At 36.5% G+C, this 22,019-nt stretch overlaps 1 protein-coding gene across 2 annotated transcripts in view; it reads right to left on the bottom strand.

Moving 5' to 3' along the window:
• Positions 1-22,019, bottom strand: part of NBEAL1 (neurobeachin like 1) — a 254,607-nt gene that overhangs the window by 25,473 nt on the left and 207,115 nt on the right. For both annotated transcript variants that reach the window (XM_058300345.2, XM_058300344.2), the window contains 4 exons: positions 19,990-20,099; positions 16,152-16,269; positions 14,064-14,161; positions 11,628-11,744 (listed from right to left, as the gene is read on the bottom strand). In XM_058300345.2, the coding sequence (XP_058156328.1) occupies positions 11,628-11,744; positions 14,064-14,161; positions 16,152-16,269; positions 19,990-20,099 (443 nt within the window). The remainder of the gene's footprint in view (positions 1-11,627; positions 11,745-14,063; positions 14,162-16,151; positions 16,270-19,989; positions 20,100-22,019) is intronic.

A 22,019-nucleotide genomic window follows, 5' to 3' on the forward strand; every position in this document is an offset into this window, starting at 1 on the left:
CTTGTCCAAGTGGGAAAGAGTCTGGTAACAGCCATTTTGACTCCACTATCCAGCATGAGGGGAAGCCTGGCTGACTGAAGTTAGTGAAGTTAGGGACGGGCTTCTTTCCACCAAGATCTGACTGCAGACCTAACTTAGGCTCACCTCCAGCAGAAAGGTAGCTGGCAGGACCAGCACCAGGCTCTCCAGGCAACTGCAGGTGCTCTCCACTAACATAGGTTGAAGAGTCGGACACCTGGGACTGCACCCCACATCCCAAGAGAATAGGAGAGGAGCTTGGTATCCTTAGCCTCTCTGTGCAATAGCAGTTTTCAGCCCACACAAACAGGTTTGTTGAGTTCCTTTGAGCCCATCTCCACCTCTGCCCCTCACAGGATAGGAGGGGGCTGGTGTTCCCTCAACCTCTCAGGGCAACTTCAGGCAGTTTTGACCTACATAAGCCTGACTATTGGGCACCTGTGGCTCCACCTCCATCTCCAACAGGACAAGAAGCAGACTGTGTTTGCCCAGCCTCTCTGGGTAACTGCAGGTGCTTTTGGCACACACAGTCTGGACTGGTGGGTACTTGTGGATCCACCCTCACCCCCCAATAGGAAAGAAGGGGGCTGATGTCTCCATAGCCTTTTAGGGAAATGGCAAACCTTCGGCCTGCATGGACTGGACTGTTGGATGCCTATGAATCCACCCCCATCCACAAAAGGATAGGAGGGGTCTAGTGTCTCCATAACCTCTCTGGACAATGATGAGTACTTTCAACCAACAAGGAATGAACTGTTGGGTGCCTGTGGATCCAACCCCATGCCTTAAGAGGACAGAAGGGGGTTGGTGTTTCCTCAACCTCTCCAGGCAACGGCAGGTATTCTCAGCCTAAAGGGACTTAACTGTTGAGCACTCATAGAACCACCCCCACCACCCAATAGAATAGGAGGGGGCTGGTGCTTTCTCAGCCTCTCCGGGTAACAGTGAGTACTTTTGGCCTAAAGGACTGAACTGTTGAGCATTGGTGGTTCTGTTCCCATCCCCTAAAGGGCAGAAGAGATAGGAGTTGGTGAGCCTCTCAGGGCAACTGTAGGTATATTTGGCCCACAGAGATTACACTGTTGGGCACTCCAGAGAGTCCATTCCCACCCCTGGCAGGGAGAGGGTATGGGGCTACATCATTTTACCTGAGCAACTGTGCTCATTTTGGATCTACACGGCATAGATTGCTGACCACAACATAGCTCCATCCCTGCCTAAGGAGGAGAGGATGGGGTGTGAAGCTTCCTCAGTATCTCTAGGCAACTAAAGACAGTCTTGTTCTGCCTGCCTTGGATTATTATACACAGCTGTAGCTCTGTCCCTACCTCTGACAGAGGAGAAAAGTGAGAGAAGCTTCATCAATTCCTGGGGCAACAAGGGCAGCTTCAGCCTCTACAGCTTACAGTACCAACTACATCTTTGGCTCCTACTACAAAACCAGTAAGGGAAAAAAGACAAGATATCCCTAAACTAAAGGGAGAAACTGCACCCAGAATAAATATATCTAGCAAGCCAGATGTGGAAACACCAACAAAAAATTGCAATCCATTATCAAGAAACAGGAAAAGATGGCCCAGGTAGAGGAACAAGATAAGCCTCCAGATGACATAAAGGAGTTGAGACAACTAATCTTAGATGTTCAAACAAATCTCCCTAATGAATTCCATGAGATGGCTAAAGAGATTAAGGATATTAAGAAGACAATGGATGAGCACAAAGAAGAATTTGAAAGCATACATAGAAAAAGAGCAGACCTTATGGGAATGAAAGATGCAATAAATGAAATTAAAAATACACTGGAGAAATATAACAGCAGATTTGAGGAAGCAAAAGAAAGGATTGGCGAGCTTGAAGACATGGCCTCCAAAATCAAACATACAAAAGAACAGATAAAGAAAAGAATGGAAAACAATTGAACAGGGTCTCAGGGAGTGAAATGACAGCAAGAGATATGCAAACATACGCGTCCCAGAAGGAGAAGAGAACGGAAAAGGGGCAGAAAGAATATTTGAAGAAATAATGGTGGAAAATTTCCCAACCATACTGAAGCACATAGATATCTGTGTCCAAGAAGCACAACGTCTTCCCATCCAAATAAATCCAAATAGACCAACTCCAAGATGCATACTAATCAGAATGTCAAATTCTAAAGACAAAGGCAGAATTCTGAGAACAGCAAGAGAAAAGCAATGCATAACATATAAGGATACCCAATAAGATTGGTAAGATTTCTGATTTCTCATCAGAAACCATGGAGTCAAGAAGGCAGTGCTATGGTATATTTAAGATACTGCAGGAAAAAAACTGCCAGCCAAGAATTTTATACCCAGCAAGATTATCTTTTAAAAATGAGGGTGAGATTACAATATTCACAGATAAACAGAAACTGAGGGAGTTTATAACCAAAAGACCAGCTTTGCAGAAATACTGAAGGGAGTGTTACACCCTGAAAAGACGGGGGAGAGAGGCCTGGAAGAGAGTCTAGAAATGACAACTGTATCAGTAGCAGTAACTAAAAGTGTCAAAAATAAAATGACAGATAAAATGCAAAGATCAAAAAGGACAAATAAGAACTCCCTTTACAGTAATAACACTGAATATTAATGATTTAAATTCCCTAATCAAAAGACACAGACTGGCAGAATGGATAAGAAAATATAAGCCATCCATATGTTGTCCACACAAGACTCATCTCAGACCCAAGGATACCAATAAATTGAAAGTGGCCCAAGGTTAGAAAAAGATATTCCATGCATGCAGTAACCAAAAAAAAAAAAAACCCAACAAAATTGTGGTAGCTATACTTAGATTATACAGACTCTAAAATCAAAACTGTTATTAGAAACAAGGAAGGACATTACATATTAATAAAAGGGATGATTCACCAGGAAGAAGTAACAATCATAAATACATATGCACCTAACCAGGATGCCCTAAGATACATGAGACAAACACTGGCAAAATTGAAGGGAGAAATAGACATCTCCACATAATAGTTGGAGAATTCAATACACCACTCTCAGCATTGAATAGAACATCTGGGCAGAAGATCAATAAAGAAACAGAAGGAAATGGACTTGGCCCAATGGATAGGGAGTCCGTCTACCACATGGGAGGTCTGCGATTCAAATCCCGGGCCTCCCTGACCTGTGTGCAGCTGGCCCACATGCAGTGCTGATGTGCACAAGGAGTGCTGTGCCACACAGGGGTGCCCCCCGTGTAGGGGAGCCCCACGCACAAGGAGTGCGCCCTGTAAGGAGAGCTGCCCAGCGTGAAAGGAAGTTCAGCCTGCCCAGGAATGGTGCCACACACATGGAGAGTTGACGCAGCAAGATGACGCAACAAAAGGAGACACAGATTCCCATGCTGCTGACAACAGAAGCGGACAAAGAAGAACAGGCAGCAAATGGACACAGAGAACAGACAACTGGGGCGGGGAGGGGGGGGAAGGGAGAGAAATAAAGAAAATAAATCTTAAAAAAAAAAAAGAGAGAGGTTGAATAATATGATAAATTAACTAAACCTAACATATACAGAACAATGTACCCCAAAACAGTGGGATATACATTCTTTTCAAGTGCTCATGGATCTTTCTCCAGGATAGACCAAATGTTGGGTCACAAAGCAGATTTCAATAAATTCAATGAAATCAAAATTATACAAAGCACTTTCTCTGATCATAATGGAATAAAGTTCAAAATCAACAAGCAGCAGAAAAAGGGAAAATTCACTTATATATGGAGATTAAACAGCACACTCTTAAATAATCAGTGGGTCAAAGAAGAAATTTCAAGAGAAATCAATATATATCTTGAGAAAAATGACAATGAAAACACAACATATGAGAACCTATGGGATGCCGTGGAGGCAGTGTTGAAAGTAAAATTTATAGCCCTCAATGTTTAGATTAAAAAAGAAGAGCTAAAATCAATGAACTAACTACATAGCTGAAGGACCTAGAAACAGAACAGCAAACTAATGCTAAATCAAGTAGAATGAATGAAATAACAAAGATCAGAGCAGAAATAAATGAAATTGAGAACAAAAAAATAGTGAGAATTAACAAAACCAGAAGTTGGTTCTTGAAGAAGATTAACAAAATCAACAAACCCTGAGTAAGACTGACTAAGAAAAAAAGAAAGAAGATGCAAATAAATGAAATAAAAAATGAATAGGAGAACATTACTACTGACCCCACAGAAATAAGAAGAGATCATAAGAGAATACTATGAATAACTTTATGCTAAAAAACTAGACAATGCAGATGAAGTTGAAAAATTCCTAGGAATGTACAAACAACCTACACTGATGCTAGAAGAAATAGAAGACTTCAACAAACCAGTCACAAACCAATCACAAGTAAAGAGATTGAAACAGTCATCATACAGCTCCCCAAAATGAAAAAACCCAGGACCAGACGTTTTCAAGGTAAGTTCTACCAAGCATTCAAAGAAGATTTAATACCAATATTACTCAAGCTCTTCCAAAAAATTGAACAAAATGGAACACTACCAAACTCATTCTATGAAGCCAATATTACCCTGATACCAAAGTCAGACAAAGATATTACAAAAAAAAGAAAGAAAATTAGAGACCCATTTCTCTAATGAATACAGATACAAAACTACTCAATAAAATACTTGCTAATCAAATCCAAAAACACATTAAAAGAATTATCCATCATGATAAAGTGAGTTTGATGCCAGGTATGCAAGGCTGGTTCAAAACAAGAAAATTAATCAGCATAATACACCACATTAATAAATGAAAGAAGAAAAATTGCATGATCTTATCAATTGATCCAGAAAAGGCATTTGACAAAATACAGCATCCTCTTGATAAAAATACTACAAAGAATAGGAATTGAAGAAAATGTTCTCAACATGATAAAGGACATATATGAAAAACTCACAGCTAAAACTGTACTCAATGGTGAAAGACTGAAAGCTTTCCCATTGAGATCAGGGACAAGACAAGGATGCCCATTGTCACCACGGTTGTTCAATATAGTGCTAGAGGTTCTAGTTAGGGCAATCAGGCAAGAAAAAGAAATAAAAGGCACCCAAATTGGAAAGGAAGAATTAAAACTTACTCTATTTGCAGATGATATGATTGTATATCTACAAAGTCCTGAAAAATCTACAATAAAGCTGCTAGAGCTAATAAGTGATTTCAATAGAGTGTCAGGATACAATATTAATATGCAAAAATCAGTGGTGTTTCTATTTACTAATAATGTGCAACCTGAGGAGGAAGTCAGGAAAAAAATTCCACTTACAATAGCAACTAAAGGATCAAATATTTAGGAATAAACTTAACCAAGGATGCAAAGCACTTGTATTCAGAAAACCATAAAGCATTGCTAAAAGAAATAAAAAAAGACCTAAATAATTGGAAGAACATTCCATGCTCGTGGATTAGAAGACTAAATATCATTAAGATAAAATTCCACCAGCATTTTAAAAATAAATGGAAAACACAATTACCAAATTTATCTGGAAGGGTAAGAGGCCAGAAACATCTTAAAAATGAAAAGTGAAATTGGAGGACTCTTACTTCCATACTTTAAATCATATTACTTAAGCTACAGGGGTAAAAACAGCATGGTATTGGCATAATGATAGACACATAGACCAATGGAACTGGAATGATGGTTCAGAGACAGACCCTCACATCTACAGCCAAGTGATTTTTGACAAGCCTGTCAAGTCCACCTAGTTGAAGCAGAACAGTTTATTCAACAAATGGTGTTGGGAGACCTGAATATTCATAGCCAAGAAAAAAATAAGACCCCAATCTCACACCTTATAAAAAAATTAACTCAAAATGGATCTAAGACCTAAATAAAAAAGGAAATACAATAAAGCTCCTAGAAGAAAATGTAGCAAAACATCTTTAAGACCTCGTGGTAGGCGGGGGATTCTTAAACCTTACACCGAAACCATGAGCAACAAAGGAGAACACGGATAAATGGGACCTCCTCAAACTTAAACATTTCTAAGATTCAAAGAACTTCATCAAAAAGGTAAAAAGGTAGCCTAGTAAATGGGAGAAAATATTTGGAATCCACTTATCTGATAAGGGTTTGATTTCCATTCTATATAAAGAGATCATACAATTCAACAATAAAAGAGCAAGCCATCCAATTAAAAAATGGGCACAAGATTTAAATAGACATTTCTCCAAAGAGGAAATACAAATGGCCGAAAGCACATGAAAAAAAATGTTCCATATCACTAGCTATTAGGGAAATGAAAATTAAAACAACAATGAGATATCTAACACCACATGGAATGGCCATTAGTAAAAAAAACAGACAACAACAAGTGCTGCAGACAATGTGGAGAAATAGGAACACGCCTTCACTGTTGGTGGGAGTGTAAAACGGTACAGCCTCTGTGGAAGACAGTTTGGCAGTTCCTCAGGAAGCTAAATATAGAACTGCCATATGATCCAGCAATTCCTCTACTAGGAAAATATCCAGAACTAAAAACTATGACATGAACAGACATCTGCACATCAATGTTCATAGCGGCATTATTCACAATTGCCAAAAGGTGGATAGCCAATTGTCTATCCACCAATGAATGGATAAACAAAATGTGGTATATACACACAATGGAATACTATGCTGCAGTAAAAATAAATGAAATTGGGACACATGTGATAACATGGATGAGTCTTGAAGACATTATACTAAGTGAAGTAAGCCAGACACAAAAGGACAAATATTGCATGGTCTCATTAATATGACCTAAATATGAATAATAAAAACATGGAATTAAAACCTAGACTATATGTTATTAGGAGGGAAGAGGAGGGTTGAGAAGAACTAGTAACTGATGCTTAATGTATGTAGAAATTTTAATCAACTTGGTTGTAACAGTGCGGAAATGGATAGAGTAGATGTGAGTAGCAACTGGTTTACAAATGGGATGTGGCTGAAAACGATAGTCTGGGGAAGTAGGTGTCAACAGAAAGAAAGCTAAAGAATAATCTAGGGACTGAATAACACAGTGAACCCAGAAGTGGATGAGGATAGTGGTTAAGGGTACAAATGCAAGAAAGTCCTTCTGTGAGCTAGAGCAGATGTACATCACTATTGCAGGGTGATGGGAATATGGAGAAACACGGGAAAACTACAATTGGTGTGACCTATAGACTGTGGTTAACAGTAATACTATAATATTCTTCTATCAATGCATTGATAATGGAGGTATATGGAAAAAGTGTGCCAAATATATGCGATGGACCATGACTGGTGATAATGTCTAACAATATTATCTCATAATCTGTAACAAATGTTCCACCATGGTGTGGTGTTGTATGGGAATTCTACACATCTGTATGATTTTTTTCAAGTTCAAAACATCTGTACCAAAATATACATATATATATTTTAAAAAAATAGTGTGTGTTGGGGGAAAAATATTCCAAATGTTAAGACAAAGACTATAGTTGGTAGTAATATTTTGATGATGTGCTTACATAGTTTGAAACAAATGTTTCACAACAATGCAAAGTGTTGGTGGAGGGGTAATATATGAGACCCCTGTGTGATGTTATGCATGTTTACTTTTTAAGTTCAGTCTTTACTACACACTTATTGTTTATGCATGCTCATGTATGAATGATATACTTCAATTAAAACAAACAAACCAAAAACAAAAAGCTATGGAGTATATCTTACTAATACTCAAAAGGATGACTGATATGCCAAAGGATAAAGCAATATGATTCTGTCCAAAAGAAATAAAGAAATAATATATTATGTTTGAATGGCACATGTGAAATTTCAGAAGTCCATCCCTTTTTCTATTCCACTACTCTGGTGTTAAAGATGTACATTTCAAGGGACTTCAACCCTTTGAAACAGCTTGTGTTATAGAATCTTTCCTTTTCTCTTGCTATACCAACATGAATATAAAGTAGAAAATATAGATCACAAAATTTTCAAATAAGCCAAATAGGAAAACTGATTATATTTTATGGAAATTTCTTTTGTGTCTAACTTCCAAAAAATAGATCTATTCCACTGAGGTACTCTCTGAAAGCCATAAAAATAGGACCAGAAAATATAGTCCTCAGAAAACATCTACTATGGTCTGAAACAACGTGAAAGAGAACAATGATACATACATACACACATACTCCCAACTTAGAGCTCTCCTTAGGAACTCAGTTCCTTGACCTGATAATAATTTGTAAATGATACATTTATTAAGTAAATGATAAATTAGCATTATTACGTGCTAGGTTCGGCTCTAAGAACTTTATATGAACTAATTTAATAATGAATTATAAGTCTTATAAAGTTAGTGCTGGGAAGCAGACTTGGCCCAGTGGTTAGGGTGTCTGTCTACCACATGGGAGGTCCGCGGTTCAAACCCTGGGCCTCCTTGACCCGTGTGCAGCTGGCCCACGCGCAGGCTGATGTGCGCAAGGAGTATCGTGCCATGGAGGGGTGGTCCCCTGTGTAGGGGAGCCCCACGCACAAGGAGTGCGCCCCGTAAGGAGAGTCACCCAGCATGAAAGAAAGTGCAGCCTGCCCAGGAATGGCGCCACACACACAGAGAGCTGACACAACAAGATGACGCAACAAAAAAGAAAAATAGATTCCCGTGCCGCTGACAACAACAGAAGCAGACGAAGAACACACAACTGGGGGGAAGGGGAGAGAAATAAATAAATAAATAAAATCTTAAAAAAAAATAGTGCTTAACTTTTCTCTTTACATTGTAAATTAATCCAGAGAAGAATGATTTATATTTGAACAAACATATATGATAAGGGTGAGAAAAATCCACTTATTAAGTTTATGTCTCCATTTTCGTCACATTTTAACAACCAGGAAGAGAGAGCCTACAGAGAAGCCTTCTTTTTTCAAATGGAGATGTGGGGAAATGCCTTCTCTTATGATGATGAAAAGGTGTTGACAAAGTATTGGTTATCATGTTCTTTATCCTGCTCTCTATATATTAATCTTGGGGAAAGCTATGCTATGATATGGTATATAGAAGAGGCCCAAATGTGTCACGGCTCCTGCAGATGGAACTCAGAATGTATTATCCTATAGAAACAATGTTACATGTTAGACACGAAGGAAATAGTTCTATCAGCATTACATAATATTATATGTCCACCAGTTTATGGGTTAAATAGAATTTTCTGGGTTGCCCTTTCTGCAGAGAACAGTTAACATAGCAGGTCTGAAACTGCTATTCTTAGAAAAGTCTGCTTGCAAGGTTGCTCCTTGGCTGCCATCTGGGAACTTGGTGTAGCAGTTTGAGATTGTTTATGAATTCCAAAAATAGATATTGGATTATGTTTGTGAACTAGTCTGTTCCTCTGGGCACATTAGATTATACTGGATTCAGAGGTTTCACTTTTACTTGATTAAATAATGATTAAGGCTTTGATTGGGCCACATCAAGGGGGCAGGGACTCACAGAGAAAACCACATGCCAGAGGAGAAAGTTGGAGTTTTGATATTGGAGCCCTGGGAAGTAAGCACACAGAGAAGCAGATACAAGAGGAAGGAAAGAAGGCTCCGTTAGACATGGCAGACGCCCCGGGAAGTGAAACAAGCCATTTCCCTGATAGTCTACTGCTGGCCTTGTGGAGAGGGCACAGCAGCTGAGCCTGGAGAGAAATGAGCCCTGAGAGAGAGACAAGACATATGCCAGACTATATCTAATATTAGAAGCTGGGACCACAGAGCCTTAAGAGGAAGAGGAAGCCTGAACCCTTGCAGATGTCAGCAGCCATCTTGCTCCAAAATATGGCAACAGACTTTGGTGGAGGGAAGTAACTTATGCTTTATGGCCCGGAAACTATAAGCTTCAACCCCAAATAAATACCCTTTATAAAAGCCGACAGATTTCTGGTACTTTGCATCGGCACCCCTTTGGCTAAGACAGTTGGTAAACGGTTTTCTACACTGATATAAAACTTTCCCTAAATGATAAGCACGGCTCACCATGCCTACACTGTGCAAACAGTAAGGTTAAGGCTGAATACCTGCTTTTCTTCTGGTAGTCTGGAATTTTGGTATGTGGTAGGTAGACAGTGCCTATATGACCAACCCCAATAAAAACCTTGCAGTCTGAGTCTCTAATAAGTTCTGGTAGACAAAAAGTGTCTACAAAATTTATTCACAATTCATTACTGGCTGAACTAAAGCATATCCTGTGTGACTCCATTAGAAGACTCTTGCAAGATTGTGCCTTGTTTCCACTGGCTGTTTCCCCATGTAGCTTTTCATTTTGCTGATATTGCTTTGTATATTTCACTATAATAAATCTTAGCCATGAGTACAACTATATGTTGAGTCCTACAAGTCCTTCTAGTAAATCTAAGAAATAAGGGGTAGTCTTGGTGATCCCTGACATCCCTTGGAAATGAGTCATCATTCATAAGCATTGTTCTATGTGTTCTGAGTTCTAGGGAACTGACAATACTTTTGGAAAACAACCAACTTTGTAGAGTTTGTATTGTTAAACACTATGTAATTATTGTAATCAATATGAACCTAGGAAAACAGTGACCAAAGTTAATTGTAAAGTGTGTTCACGAGCATGAAAAAATATCTGAACTTAATATACAGTGGAGTTTACTTCAACATTGTTCATCTGAGGAAAATTCAGTATAAAGTTATTCTTGTAATGAACCTTATTAAAGTTCTTTTAAACTAAATTATCAAAAAATTCTGAAGTTTTTCCATGGCATTAACCCTAAAAACATATTATAGTGATGTTCTAAGGCAGGAACTAACAACTACGGCCTGTGGGACAAATCCAGCCTGCTACCTATTTTCTAACAATGGTTTTTATATTTTAAAATGGTTACATTTTAAATGGCTGCATATGTGGTTTGATAATAACATCACTGATTTTGTGTCTTGGCCTACAAAGACTAAAATATTTACTAGCCAGCCCTTTAAGAAAAAGTTTACTGACCCCAGCTTTAAAGCATGAAAGTTATTGCTTGATGCTACACCTGTCTCCAAACTATTCTTAATTACTTTTTATCTTTTCTTTTTTTTTTGCCAAGAAAGAGTTAATGTTATCTTCCCTAACCAAATTCATAGATAATGTATTTCACATTCACATTTTGAACTATATAAAAGTAATTCAATCTGTAAAAATTTAAACATTTGAATTTTTTAATTTGGTGGTACTATTTCAATTTTAGCATTAAGTACTCTTGTTTTACCTGATTATTCCTCCTGGTACTATCAATTAACAAACTGACTTATTGGGCTGTATTTTATAGATGTGCAGATACTATAAATAAGAGCTACTTTAGTCTCTTTCTACATATCATCTCAACTGTTACACATGTACAAAAAAACTTTTAAAATCAAATTCTTTGTTCTTCCTTGTCAGAAGAATGTGAATTAGAAGAAAGAGAAGAGAAACAATTCAGACTACCGCTAATCAGCAAACAAAAGTTCTTAAAAAAATTACTGTAAAATCCAAGAATGGGTTATTGTAGTATTTATTTACTATTTTGGATTAAACATTTTAATCCCCTCCTTCCATTAAAGAATAAAATTAACTTTCAGGTGTATAGAATTCACTTGATATTACCAAGTTGGATATTACCTCAATAAAAAACGACTTGAGTTCAGAGAGGTGTTGAAATAGGTTTAGGGTTGAAGTGTCTATTTTGGTTTGCTTCTGCTCTGCTTCCTCTGCTGATAATCTAGGAGGGTGTGGTTCCTTCAAAATAAATTTAAGGAAAAATAATTTCAAAATTATACTACAACATCTCTCACTACATCGCTTCATATATACTAGGTTCTAGCTATCTTGTATTAATATCATGCACTGTTGATAGCTCCATGCCTTGGCTCAGACTATTTCCTAAGCAGATTTCCTACCCTCTTCATTTCTATGGAAACTATTGTAAAGTTTTTCTTATTGATATCTCCTTTAAATTTTTAAGTTAGAATCAATTATTTCCTTTTATTATTTTCTTCAGCACATTATTTAGTATATATTTATATTTCTTATTTATCTCTATTTTGGATTATGAGTCGTTGCTCATGGTCTGTCTTCCCCAACTAGACTATAGGTACCTTAAAGTCAGAGATCAGGTCCTATTCATTTTTGGATTATTAATATCTAGAGCAATACCTTAAACATTGTAGATGCTTAATAAATGTTTGGTAAAACTAAATGTATTATTCAAAATTATAAATTTTGAATAAATCTTTAATTTCTGAAATAAGATAAAATTGTCACTATTATAGACAATTTAATCAAATTATAGATATTGCCATATTTACTTTCCCACACTGGTGAAGTAAATTATTATTCTTCCTAATTTTAATATGAGAGACACAGAACAGTGTCACCTCTATTAAAAGAAATTGATGAAACAAACTAACTTTCCAAAGGAAGAGTTAAAATACAAAACTGAATTCTAAAAGGGTTTCTTCCCTCTCCATTGCTAAGTATTAGTTTATAGGAAGTAAATGTGAAAGATATAAGTACTTCAAATATTTAGCTTTCAATTATCCATGTAAGTATCATATACTTTATTTTTACATCAAAGGCTGATTTTGTCACTCTTTATTGTAATAAAAACTAATTAGCACTATTCTTGTAAAACAAATAGGAAAATCAGACTGGTACAAAAATATCAGAATCTATTTTGGAGCCCTCTAAGTACTCTGTTTTAATTTATTACTTTTTCATTTTGATTTTACTAGAGGGTAAGGGATAAAGCACTGACTTCAAATATGACTCTTATGTAAAAACTAATGTTTGAGGCTTTAAGTAAGCAAATGCTAAAGACATAACAACAACTATAAAGCTCAGCCTAAGGATTACAACTGTCCCTGAGCCAGAGTTTAGCTATGCTGTTGCTATAGGAGCTATGCAGATTTCAATTAAACAAATTATTTACTGTACACATACTATATGCAAGAGAGATACAAAGGTGATTAAGAGGTTGCTGCCTTTAACTTTCTTATAACTTAATGAGACAAATGGATATATACACAATTAACTAAGGCAGAAAGTATCATAATTAGGTTATAAATAAAGCCCATAAGAACATAGAAAAGTGATCTAGTTCTAGTTCAATAAGGGGAGCTTAGAGAGCTAATAATTGAGAGGAAACATGGCATGGTAGAAAGGGTTTTAGAGGTAGGTAGTTATGCATCCAAATCCTACCCTGATCACTTTCTGTTTGCGTAAACTTGGAAAAAAGTATTTAATTTCTGTAAGCCATTGTAGACTATTAATTTCTTTGAGGCTTGGTTTTATCATCTTGCAAATGAGGGTAAATGGATATTTACTGTGAAGGAAGTCCACTTAACAAACGGTATATTATTGTGTATCTCCACCTCTAAATTCACATGCTAACAAATAATAAAGATGAAGACATCTTTCAAAATTAACACTGAATTAACTTCTATGAGTCTAAAGCTGTGTGTAATCAGAAGAACAATAATTTAACTTCAGATACTACTATAGAAAAAGAAAAACAGAAATATTTATAATTTGATTTTATATTTTATATATTCCTTAATTTGAGTCTTAGAACTGAGTTTGGGGGCTATGAATGTAAAGTGTCCTTTGTGGGTACATGTCAGCTACTGGAAAGTCTTATATATAGTATAAGCCCCAATATAAGAACACTTTTTCTGCTATACCCTAACTGGTACTCAGAGTTCCTTCTCCATTTAAATAAAGGAGTAATATTTCACCTGACAGAGGGTGTTCAACCTCTCCTTCTCCTCTCACAAATAGTAAAATAAAGTGATTGACTGGTTTTAAGTAAATATAAATCTATGACTTACAATAATTGGCTATATATGTGGATTTTGTTTACAATATTTTGTTATTCCAAAAAAGGAACAATCATTTAAATAAATGTATTTATTTTTAAGTGATGTAAAATTTTTCTCAAATTCTAGGTGATAATTCAATGGTTTTAATTAATTAATTGTAATTAAAAATATACTGGCATACTATTACTTAGCAATTTAATTCTAGAATTTTACGTTTTCAAAAACTTAAGTGATTTACCTTTAACAGTTGACAAGGTGTTTGCCCAAAATTATTAATCATTCCTTCTAAGGCTTTTCTTTCCTTCTCATCTGTTAAGGCGTCCAAATCCACAGCTCCTAAAACCAAGGAAAAGTAGTCAACTCACTCTAGAGGGAAAATAAATCAGGAAACCATACTATGTAAGAGACAGATCAATATATTTTCAACAAATATTAATCCATTCTTTAATTTATAAGAATACTGTCGGGGGGTGGGGGGGTGGGGTTGAATGGGACCTCACATATATATTTTTAATGTAATATTATTACAAAGTCAATAAAAAATAAAAAAATTAAAAAAAAAAAAAAAGAATACTGTCATGAGTAATTTTTTAAACTAGTAAATCTTCCAACATTAATATGCATAAATATAAGTTTCAATCATTACTTAAAATTAAAAAAATTTTTTTTTAAAAGATAGATTTTATTTATTTCTCTCCCCTTTCCCCCTGTTGTCTGCTCTCTGTGTCCACTTGCATTCTTGTCATGTGGCACTGGGAAATTGTCACTTTTTTGTTGCATCATCTTGCTGAGTCAGCTCTCCATGTGTGTGCTGCCACTCCTGGGGGGGCTGTGTTGTTTTTTTTTTCCTTGCAGGGCACACTCCTTGAGCAAGGGGCACCCCCACACAGGGGACACCCCTTCATGGCATAGCACTCCTTGTACACGGAAGCACTGCATGTGGGGCAGCTCACCATATGGGTCAGGAGGCTCTGGGCACCAAACCCTGGACCTCCTATTTGGTAGGCGGATGCTCTATCAGTTGAGCCACAACTGCTTTCCAAAACTGAAATATTTTAAGTATTTAAAAGCTAGCAAGGGTGGCGGACCTGGCCCAGTGGTTAGGGCATCTGTCTACCACATGGGAGGTCCACAGTTCAAACTCTGGGCCTCCTTGACCTATGTGGAGCTGGCCCATGTGCAGTGCTGATGCACACAGGGGTGCCATGCCATGCAGGGGTGTACCCCGTGTAGGGGAGCCCCACGCGCAAGGAGTGCGCCCCGTAAGGAGAGCCGCACAGCGTGAAAGAAAGTGCAGCTTGCCCAGGAATGGTGCCACACACACGGAGAGCTGACACAACAAGATGACGCAACAAAAAGAAACACAGATTCCTGTGCCACTGACAACAACAGAAGTGAACAAAGAAGATGCAGCAAATGGACACAGAGAACAGACAACTGGGGTTGGGGGGGTAAAGGGAGAGAAATAAAGAAATCTTAAAAAAAAAAAAAAAGCTAGCAGGTATTCTACTGAAGGTTTTCCTTGGAAAATACAAACTATTCTCAAAACACCTAATTGTTTTCCTTCAAAACAGTCAAGCTAAAGTAAAAGTAACCCATGCAAAAAAAAAAAAAAAAAAAAAAAAGCTATAAGTTCCTGCTTACCTATCAAAGGTTCTGGTTAATTCAGTTATACTAACATGGAGTGTCACATGCCTAGTAATTGGCCAAACTAGACTTCAAAGTCCATGCTGCTAACTAATCACCATGCTATACAACCTCTTTATAATTATTACCTGAATGGATATGGTATTATAAAAATATGCTTGTCTATTTACCTAAAGTCATATGGGTTCTGCTCAATTTCACATAACTTCACTCTATTAGCAATTTTTTGGAACTATTAGCTCGAAGATTAAAAAAAAAACAACTAATATTTATATCTTTCAAAGCCAACAGAAAATGTTTTACATTAGAACAATATCACCTTATTTATTGTTGCAAGAACATATTTGTTCCTCTAAGTCCTAAAGGCCTTCTTTTAAAGTCTGCTAACAATTTAATTCTGAATATTTAGTGCAGAATCCAATTAAATAGGATATATATAGACAGAGCTGATAGAAAATTTATATAGCACTATGAAATTTATAATTTTATTTGCATATAAACACTTAACTAATATTTTTTTAAGCGGCAGCAGCCTCAATCTTTAAGTAGAAAAAGATCACTAAAACTAATTTTTCAATAGTCTTTCTTGTCTTACGTAGTTAGGCCCAAAATACTATGTGTAAATACATATTAAAGTTTCTAACAATATAACAACGAGAAAAAGTAAACAGGCTTATACCTTCATAGCTACAGTAATAGAAAACATTGAGTGCCTCCACCGCAGCTGGCCCCCTCTGTTTATAGCCAAAAATCAAATCTATCCATTCATGAAGATGAGCAGAAACATATTCAGACTCCTAGAAAAAGAACAAATCCAATAAATTTTTGAGGTACCTTCCGACTGAAATGTAAATATGGGTCCTTTAAAAAGGAACAAATGAAACAAATTTACTCAATATGCATTTATTAAATATTGGGCAAAGAAAGTAACACCAGTAGTCTAATAACAGTCTAAATAACAATAAAATTAATGATAGCTGTAGAATGCATTTTTCTTGTGAAAATTCCATTGATAGTGTTGTCTAGAAATTCAGGTTAAGGAAATAAACCCAAACTGGGAGGATTAAAGATGGCTGTAAATTGCCCCTCACATCCCCAAGAGGTGAACTGGGTGTTAGGCAGAGGCTTTTAGGTGTTCATGGAGCTTGTTAGCGATGGCTTGAAAGACAGTGAGGAAACTGTTATTTGAGACAGGAGCAAAGGGGATTCATGATTTTGCTACTTGAAAGATAGAAAGGGAACCTAATAAATTCATGTACCTGGGCCATGATTTCCAGGCAAAATGTTTTAAAGTGCCAACTGGCTTCTTTTAGCTGCTATGATGAAGACTGGGGAGAGTAAGATGAGTGAAAAAAATGAACTGTTAAGTTTTTAAAGCATAACTAAAAAAAAAAAAAAAATGCAACTAGGTTTGCTGGTTTTGAAAATAAGGCTATTTTTCATTCCTAAGATCTTTAGAGAGCCAAAGACTCTCAAAATGAAAAATGGCCGAAGGCGAGTATCAAATCTGATTGCTGCCAGTGAAGTTTATTTCAAGAGTATGGCTAGAAGATAATTTGTTGAGACCTAGAAATATTTAAAGTTGCACCTCAAAGACCCAACTCAACTACAAAATATAACATCTAAGAGTATTCTGAGTGTTTCCCAACAGTAGCCTCTTACTTCGCCCATCGTAGATAATTCACTATCTTGTAAAGTTATATGATATGACCTTTGTCAAATGGAGTTCATTTATAATTGTTATATAAGAAACACAAAGTTTTAAAAGAAAATGTATCAGGTTAGACTGAAAGGGATAAAGACTGCTCAAAAAAGAAGAGAGAACTTTGGCTTCCAACTTACAAAGGTGAGAAAAAAGGCTGAAAAAGATAATTTGTAAACAATGGTCTTCTTTATGGAAAAGGAAAGATGACTCAAAGGGGAAGCCAAGAGTCCAAGATAGAACCAAGAAGTATAAAGACCTTTTCCTAAGGAGTAGGACTGGGTCCTGATCATGAAAGTGAGGATATGTCCCGCTGGAATTCATAACTGCTATAAACCAGGGACTTCTGTGCCTCTTATTTCACTCCCTCTTATGAATGGGAGTGTCTAAATTGTAGTTCTCCTGTCCTTGTCTTATTGTTGTTACATAGGACACAGATAACTTGCCTCTTTAAGACTGTTAGCTCCAAGAGGAGCCATACCTGAGGAATCTCAAACACACATGAACTTGATTTAGATGACAAGATCCTGTACTTCAGGCCTAATACCTTAATGCAAGCATTAGTAAACTGCTGCCAGATTTGTTGATTAGCAGACCATAGCCATGCCCATTTGCTTTCCCACTACAGTGGCAGAACTGAGCAGCTGTGATACAAACATTATGGCTTACAGAGTCAAAAATATTTACTTTTTGGTCCTTTATAGAAAAAGGCTGCCAATCTCTGACTTAATGGGATGACATTTTTGGTGGTTCTGAGAGGAAGGAGTATATTTTGCATATAGGAAGAATGTAAATAATTTGTGGCCTGACAGTAGACTGTGTAGTAAATTAAAGATGGCTGCAAATTCTCTCTGCCTACTGAGAGGTGGAGCTTATTCCCTCCCCTTGAATCTGCACCGATCCTCTGACTAATTAACATTACAAGGAGGCAGAAGTGATGTTCTGACAGTTTCTAAGACTTAAGAAGGCAGTAAAGCTTCTACATTGGTACTTTGGTGATCTCTGAGCTACTGAAATAAGTAGTAAGTATGAGTACTCAGCTGGAGAAACCACACAGAGATAAAATCTTGAGGCTGCATGGAGAGGGAGAGAAGTCCAGCCATCCCAGACTCTATGCAGCTTCCAGATGACTCCAAACTAGCTGCCATATGACTGTAACCTCATCAGAAAAACTCTAGTTGGACCAGCAGAAGAATTGCTGATTTGAGACCAGTCAGCTTACAGAACTGTGAGAGACAATAAAATGGCTCTAGTTTAAGCCACTAAATTTTAGGATAGTTTGTTACACAGCAATATACAACAGAAACACACACTTCCAACATCTTATTAATAAGGAGTAAGAAAGTATGTCTTCTTAAAATCCTCTACCCTACTGTCTGTTATAGATAACATAGAAGAAAATCACCTGAGAAGCTCCTTGTTGGCTAACAGTTTATTTTTCGGATTTGTTTTATTTTTTCCAATTCCTTTTTTCATGCAAAGAGTTACTGCTTACAAATGTTACAATCTAAATTGACAAACAATGTGTGGCAGTTTGAGATTATTTATGAATTCCAGAAATCGAGATGCTTTGTAAACTGGTTTATTCCTCTGGGTGTGATAACCCTTTGACTGTATTAGATTCAGCAGAGATGTCTGATTAAATTATGTTAAGATTAGTGCTTCGATTCAACTACTCATTAGAGTACAACTCAGTGTTGAGTCCCAGCTCCCTTGGTGGGCTGATAAAACATATTCTCACATGCATGTAGATACACAGAGAAAAACACAGCAAAAGAGCTCCAAAAGCCAAACCAGAGGAGAGAACTTAAGTTTTGCTGCTGGAGCACTGGAAAGAGATGAGATATTCACCTCATAGTTTACAGCTGACTTTATAAAGAGAACAGAGCAGCTGAGCCCAGAAAGAGACAAACTCTGGGAAGAGAGACAAGCCTTATGCCAGCCTACATCTGAAATTGGAAGAAGCTGGAACCATGGAGACTTAAGAGAAAATAGGAAGGCTGAACACTCGCAGATATCGCCTGCCATCTTGCATCAACATGTGGCAACAGACTTTGGTGAGAAAGTACCTCTTATGGTACCTTGAGTTGGACTCTTTAGGGCCTGGAAACTGTAAGCTTCTACCCTAAATAATAACCCTTTATAAAAGCCAACTGATTTCTGGTACTTTGCAACAGCACCCCTTTTGGCTAATACACTATGTACTAAAGACAAGGAATGTTGCCAAGTATTTGCCTAATTAGTTTCAGAATATGCAACAGTTCACTTTTTTATAGACAACTAAGTGGGCTATTGTAGGAAAAATTTGGAGCCATCAATATTATTTGCAATAAAACAATAGTATGATGTTAAGCTAACACTCACTAATCCTTTAATCCAACTGGGAAATTTAGATAAAATTTAATCATTTTTAAGTGGCAATTAAGATTAGAAACAGTGAAATCCTTCAGAAAAAATAAAAATAAACTTATCTTTGTTTGAAATAAATGTGGGAACTGCAAAAGATCAAACCATACCAGCTTGGTGACTGAAATGGTTTCATACACAATAGGTAGACATGTCATAGAAAAGAAGATACTGAGTATTTTGCCATATATTCATGAGGCTATAATCTACTCTTTCACTATATCAGAAGATTCATATCCTCAAAATAAATGGATCATATTCTACTTTCTGAAACAACATATATACTATAACAGATTCCTAAAAAATCTAGAAAAATGAATAATTAACAATCAGGTACACTTTATCCAATCTCTGGCAAACACATCTTTATCTTGTTAATCTATCTAATAACTAGAGATAAAAATCTTACCAGAGCTTTCCTATGTTTATAGATGAAATCCTCAGCTGATTTTGCCCATTTGGGGAGAATGACATCATTTACTAGTTCTTTGGAAAGTTGTAGACGACCCAAATTAAATTCTAAAACATATAAAATATAATGAATAAAATAATTTTAGGTCATTTTACATCTAAATAAATCAAATAAAACAAATACAAATGAGGGTCTATTCCTGAGCCAAAAGAAGGTTTTTTTCCTTCTTCAGTTTATTCTCACTTTTAGAAAGGTGAGAATAAGTTTCTCTTCTGGACAAAATTTATTCAACAACAACAACAACAACAAAAATAGGGGGAAAAAAACAGGGTAAAAAGCAGAGAGAACAAAAAATAATTATCTTTCAGAATGCAGTTGATTTATTCAGTTGATATAAAATATAAATGAAAAGTTTCATATTAATTATTACAAGGTAAATCAGATTATTATTTATTGAGAAAAGTGGGAAAAACTAATACTATGATCCTCATCTTAATAAGCAAAAATGCAATATTTAGTATTCTTCTTAAATTAGAAACAAATAGTACAGTCCCACAGATAGTTAATTTAAGTGTGACTGATACCTTAAACTCATTCATTGGAAAAATTATGTTTATCTTATGGAAGAATAACATATTTGTATACCACTATTAAAAGGAGGTACTGACATAAGAGAGACCTCTCATATATAGTTATGACACAGCATTTTGAAAAAATTTCCCCAAAGATAATGTTTTCTTACACATACACTGTGGGGGAAAAGGTGTTAACACAAAAGACCTTCATAAAAGAAGTTGACTTAAACACCAGGGTGTCTCAAGTTGGAGAGAGGTTTAAAGGTTATAGAATGGCAGGATACAGAGGGTCTTTGGCTCTATGTTAGCCTAGCCACTGTATTAACAGGTATTGTCATTGCCCATTCCTCTGTATTTGCTAGCAGAGCCTTGATTTCAGTGTCCACCCCCTGCCCTTTAACTCTGATTAGTCAAAGCCAATCGCAGTAATTGCAGGTGATTAGTTTAGAGATTAATATATAACCCAGCTCTAGATAAGGAAGGGAGGTTATGAGAACGGTTTTCTTCCTCTTATCAAAGGATAAGATGAATTAACAGTCCCACTTCTTTCTCAGACAGTTGTATGCCTATGATGCCTAGACCTGCTTTAGTCATTTGCAACCATGAGAAGAACTAGTCAAGGACAAAGCCAAAGCACTTAGAATGACAGAATGGCAATACAGGCATACCTCGTTTTATTGCGCATTGCTTTACTGAACTTCACAGATACTGCGGTTTTTACAAATTGAAGGTTTGTGGCAACCCTGCGTTGAGCAAGTCTATTGGTGCCATTTTTCCAACAGCATGTGCTCACTTTGGGTCTCTGTCACACATTTTAATTATACTTTCATTTACACATAAACCAACTGCACACTTAACAGACTACAGTATAGTATAAACATAACTTTTACATGCATTGGGAAACCAAAAATTCGTGTGACTCACTTTATTGCAATATTGGAATACTTCATTGCAGTAGTCTGGAATTGAACCTGCAATACCTCTGAGGTGTGTCTATATAGAAAGAACTTGACCTTGATGATGAAAATACCATACCTTAGGGTTTTTTATTATGGAAAAGACTACAATTTCCTTGTTTGCACAATTTTGAGTTGCTATTATTAATATCTGCTCCTAAAGGCATTCCAACTGATACACTTTGCTTTCTCCTACCACGTTTGTCTCAAACAAAGAGGCAATGTATAATAAGAATTGATGGCAAGTAGGAAAGTAGTGCCAAAACAGCAACTGGCTCTGGTGAATACACTGTTGTAAATTGTCATGCTAGGAGTACTTAAAACTCTGCATTCAAATCTAATCTGTTCACACAGCCTATCCCAGGTGACTTGCTTTAAGAAACCCCAGTCTAATGGTTGACTAAGAGTATAGAATAAGATTAAGTCAACAGATTTATCTGATTTTCTGAAGGTCACCAATTCTGAGGGCCTTACAGTGAAAATCAGATTCCCTGCC

This window comes from Dasypus novemcinctus, chromosome 7 (assembly GCF_030445035.2).
Source record: "Dasypus novemcinctus isolate mDasNov1 chromosome 7, mDasNov1.1.hap2, whole genome shotgun sequence".
NCBI classification, from domain to species: Eukaryota; Metazoa; Chordata; class Mammalia; order Cingulata; family Dasypodidae; genus Dasypus; species Dasypus novemcinctus.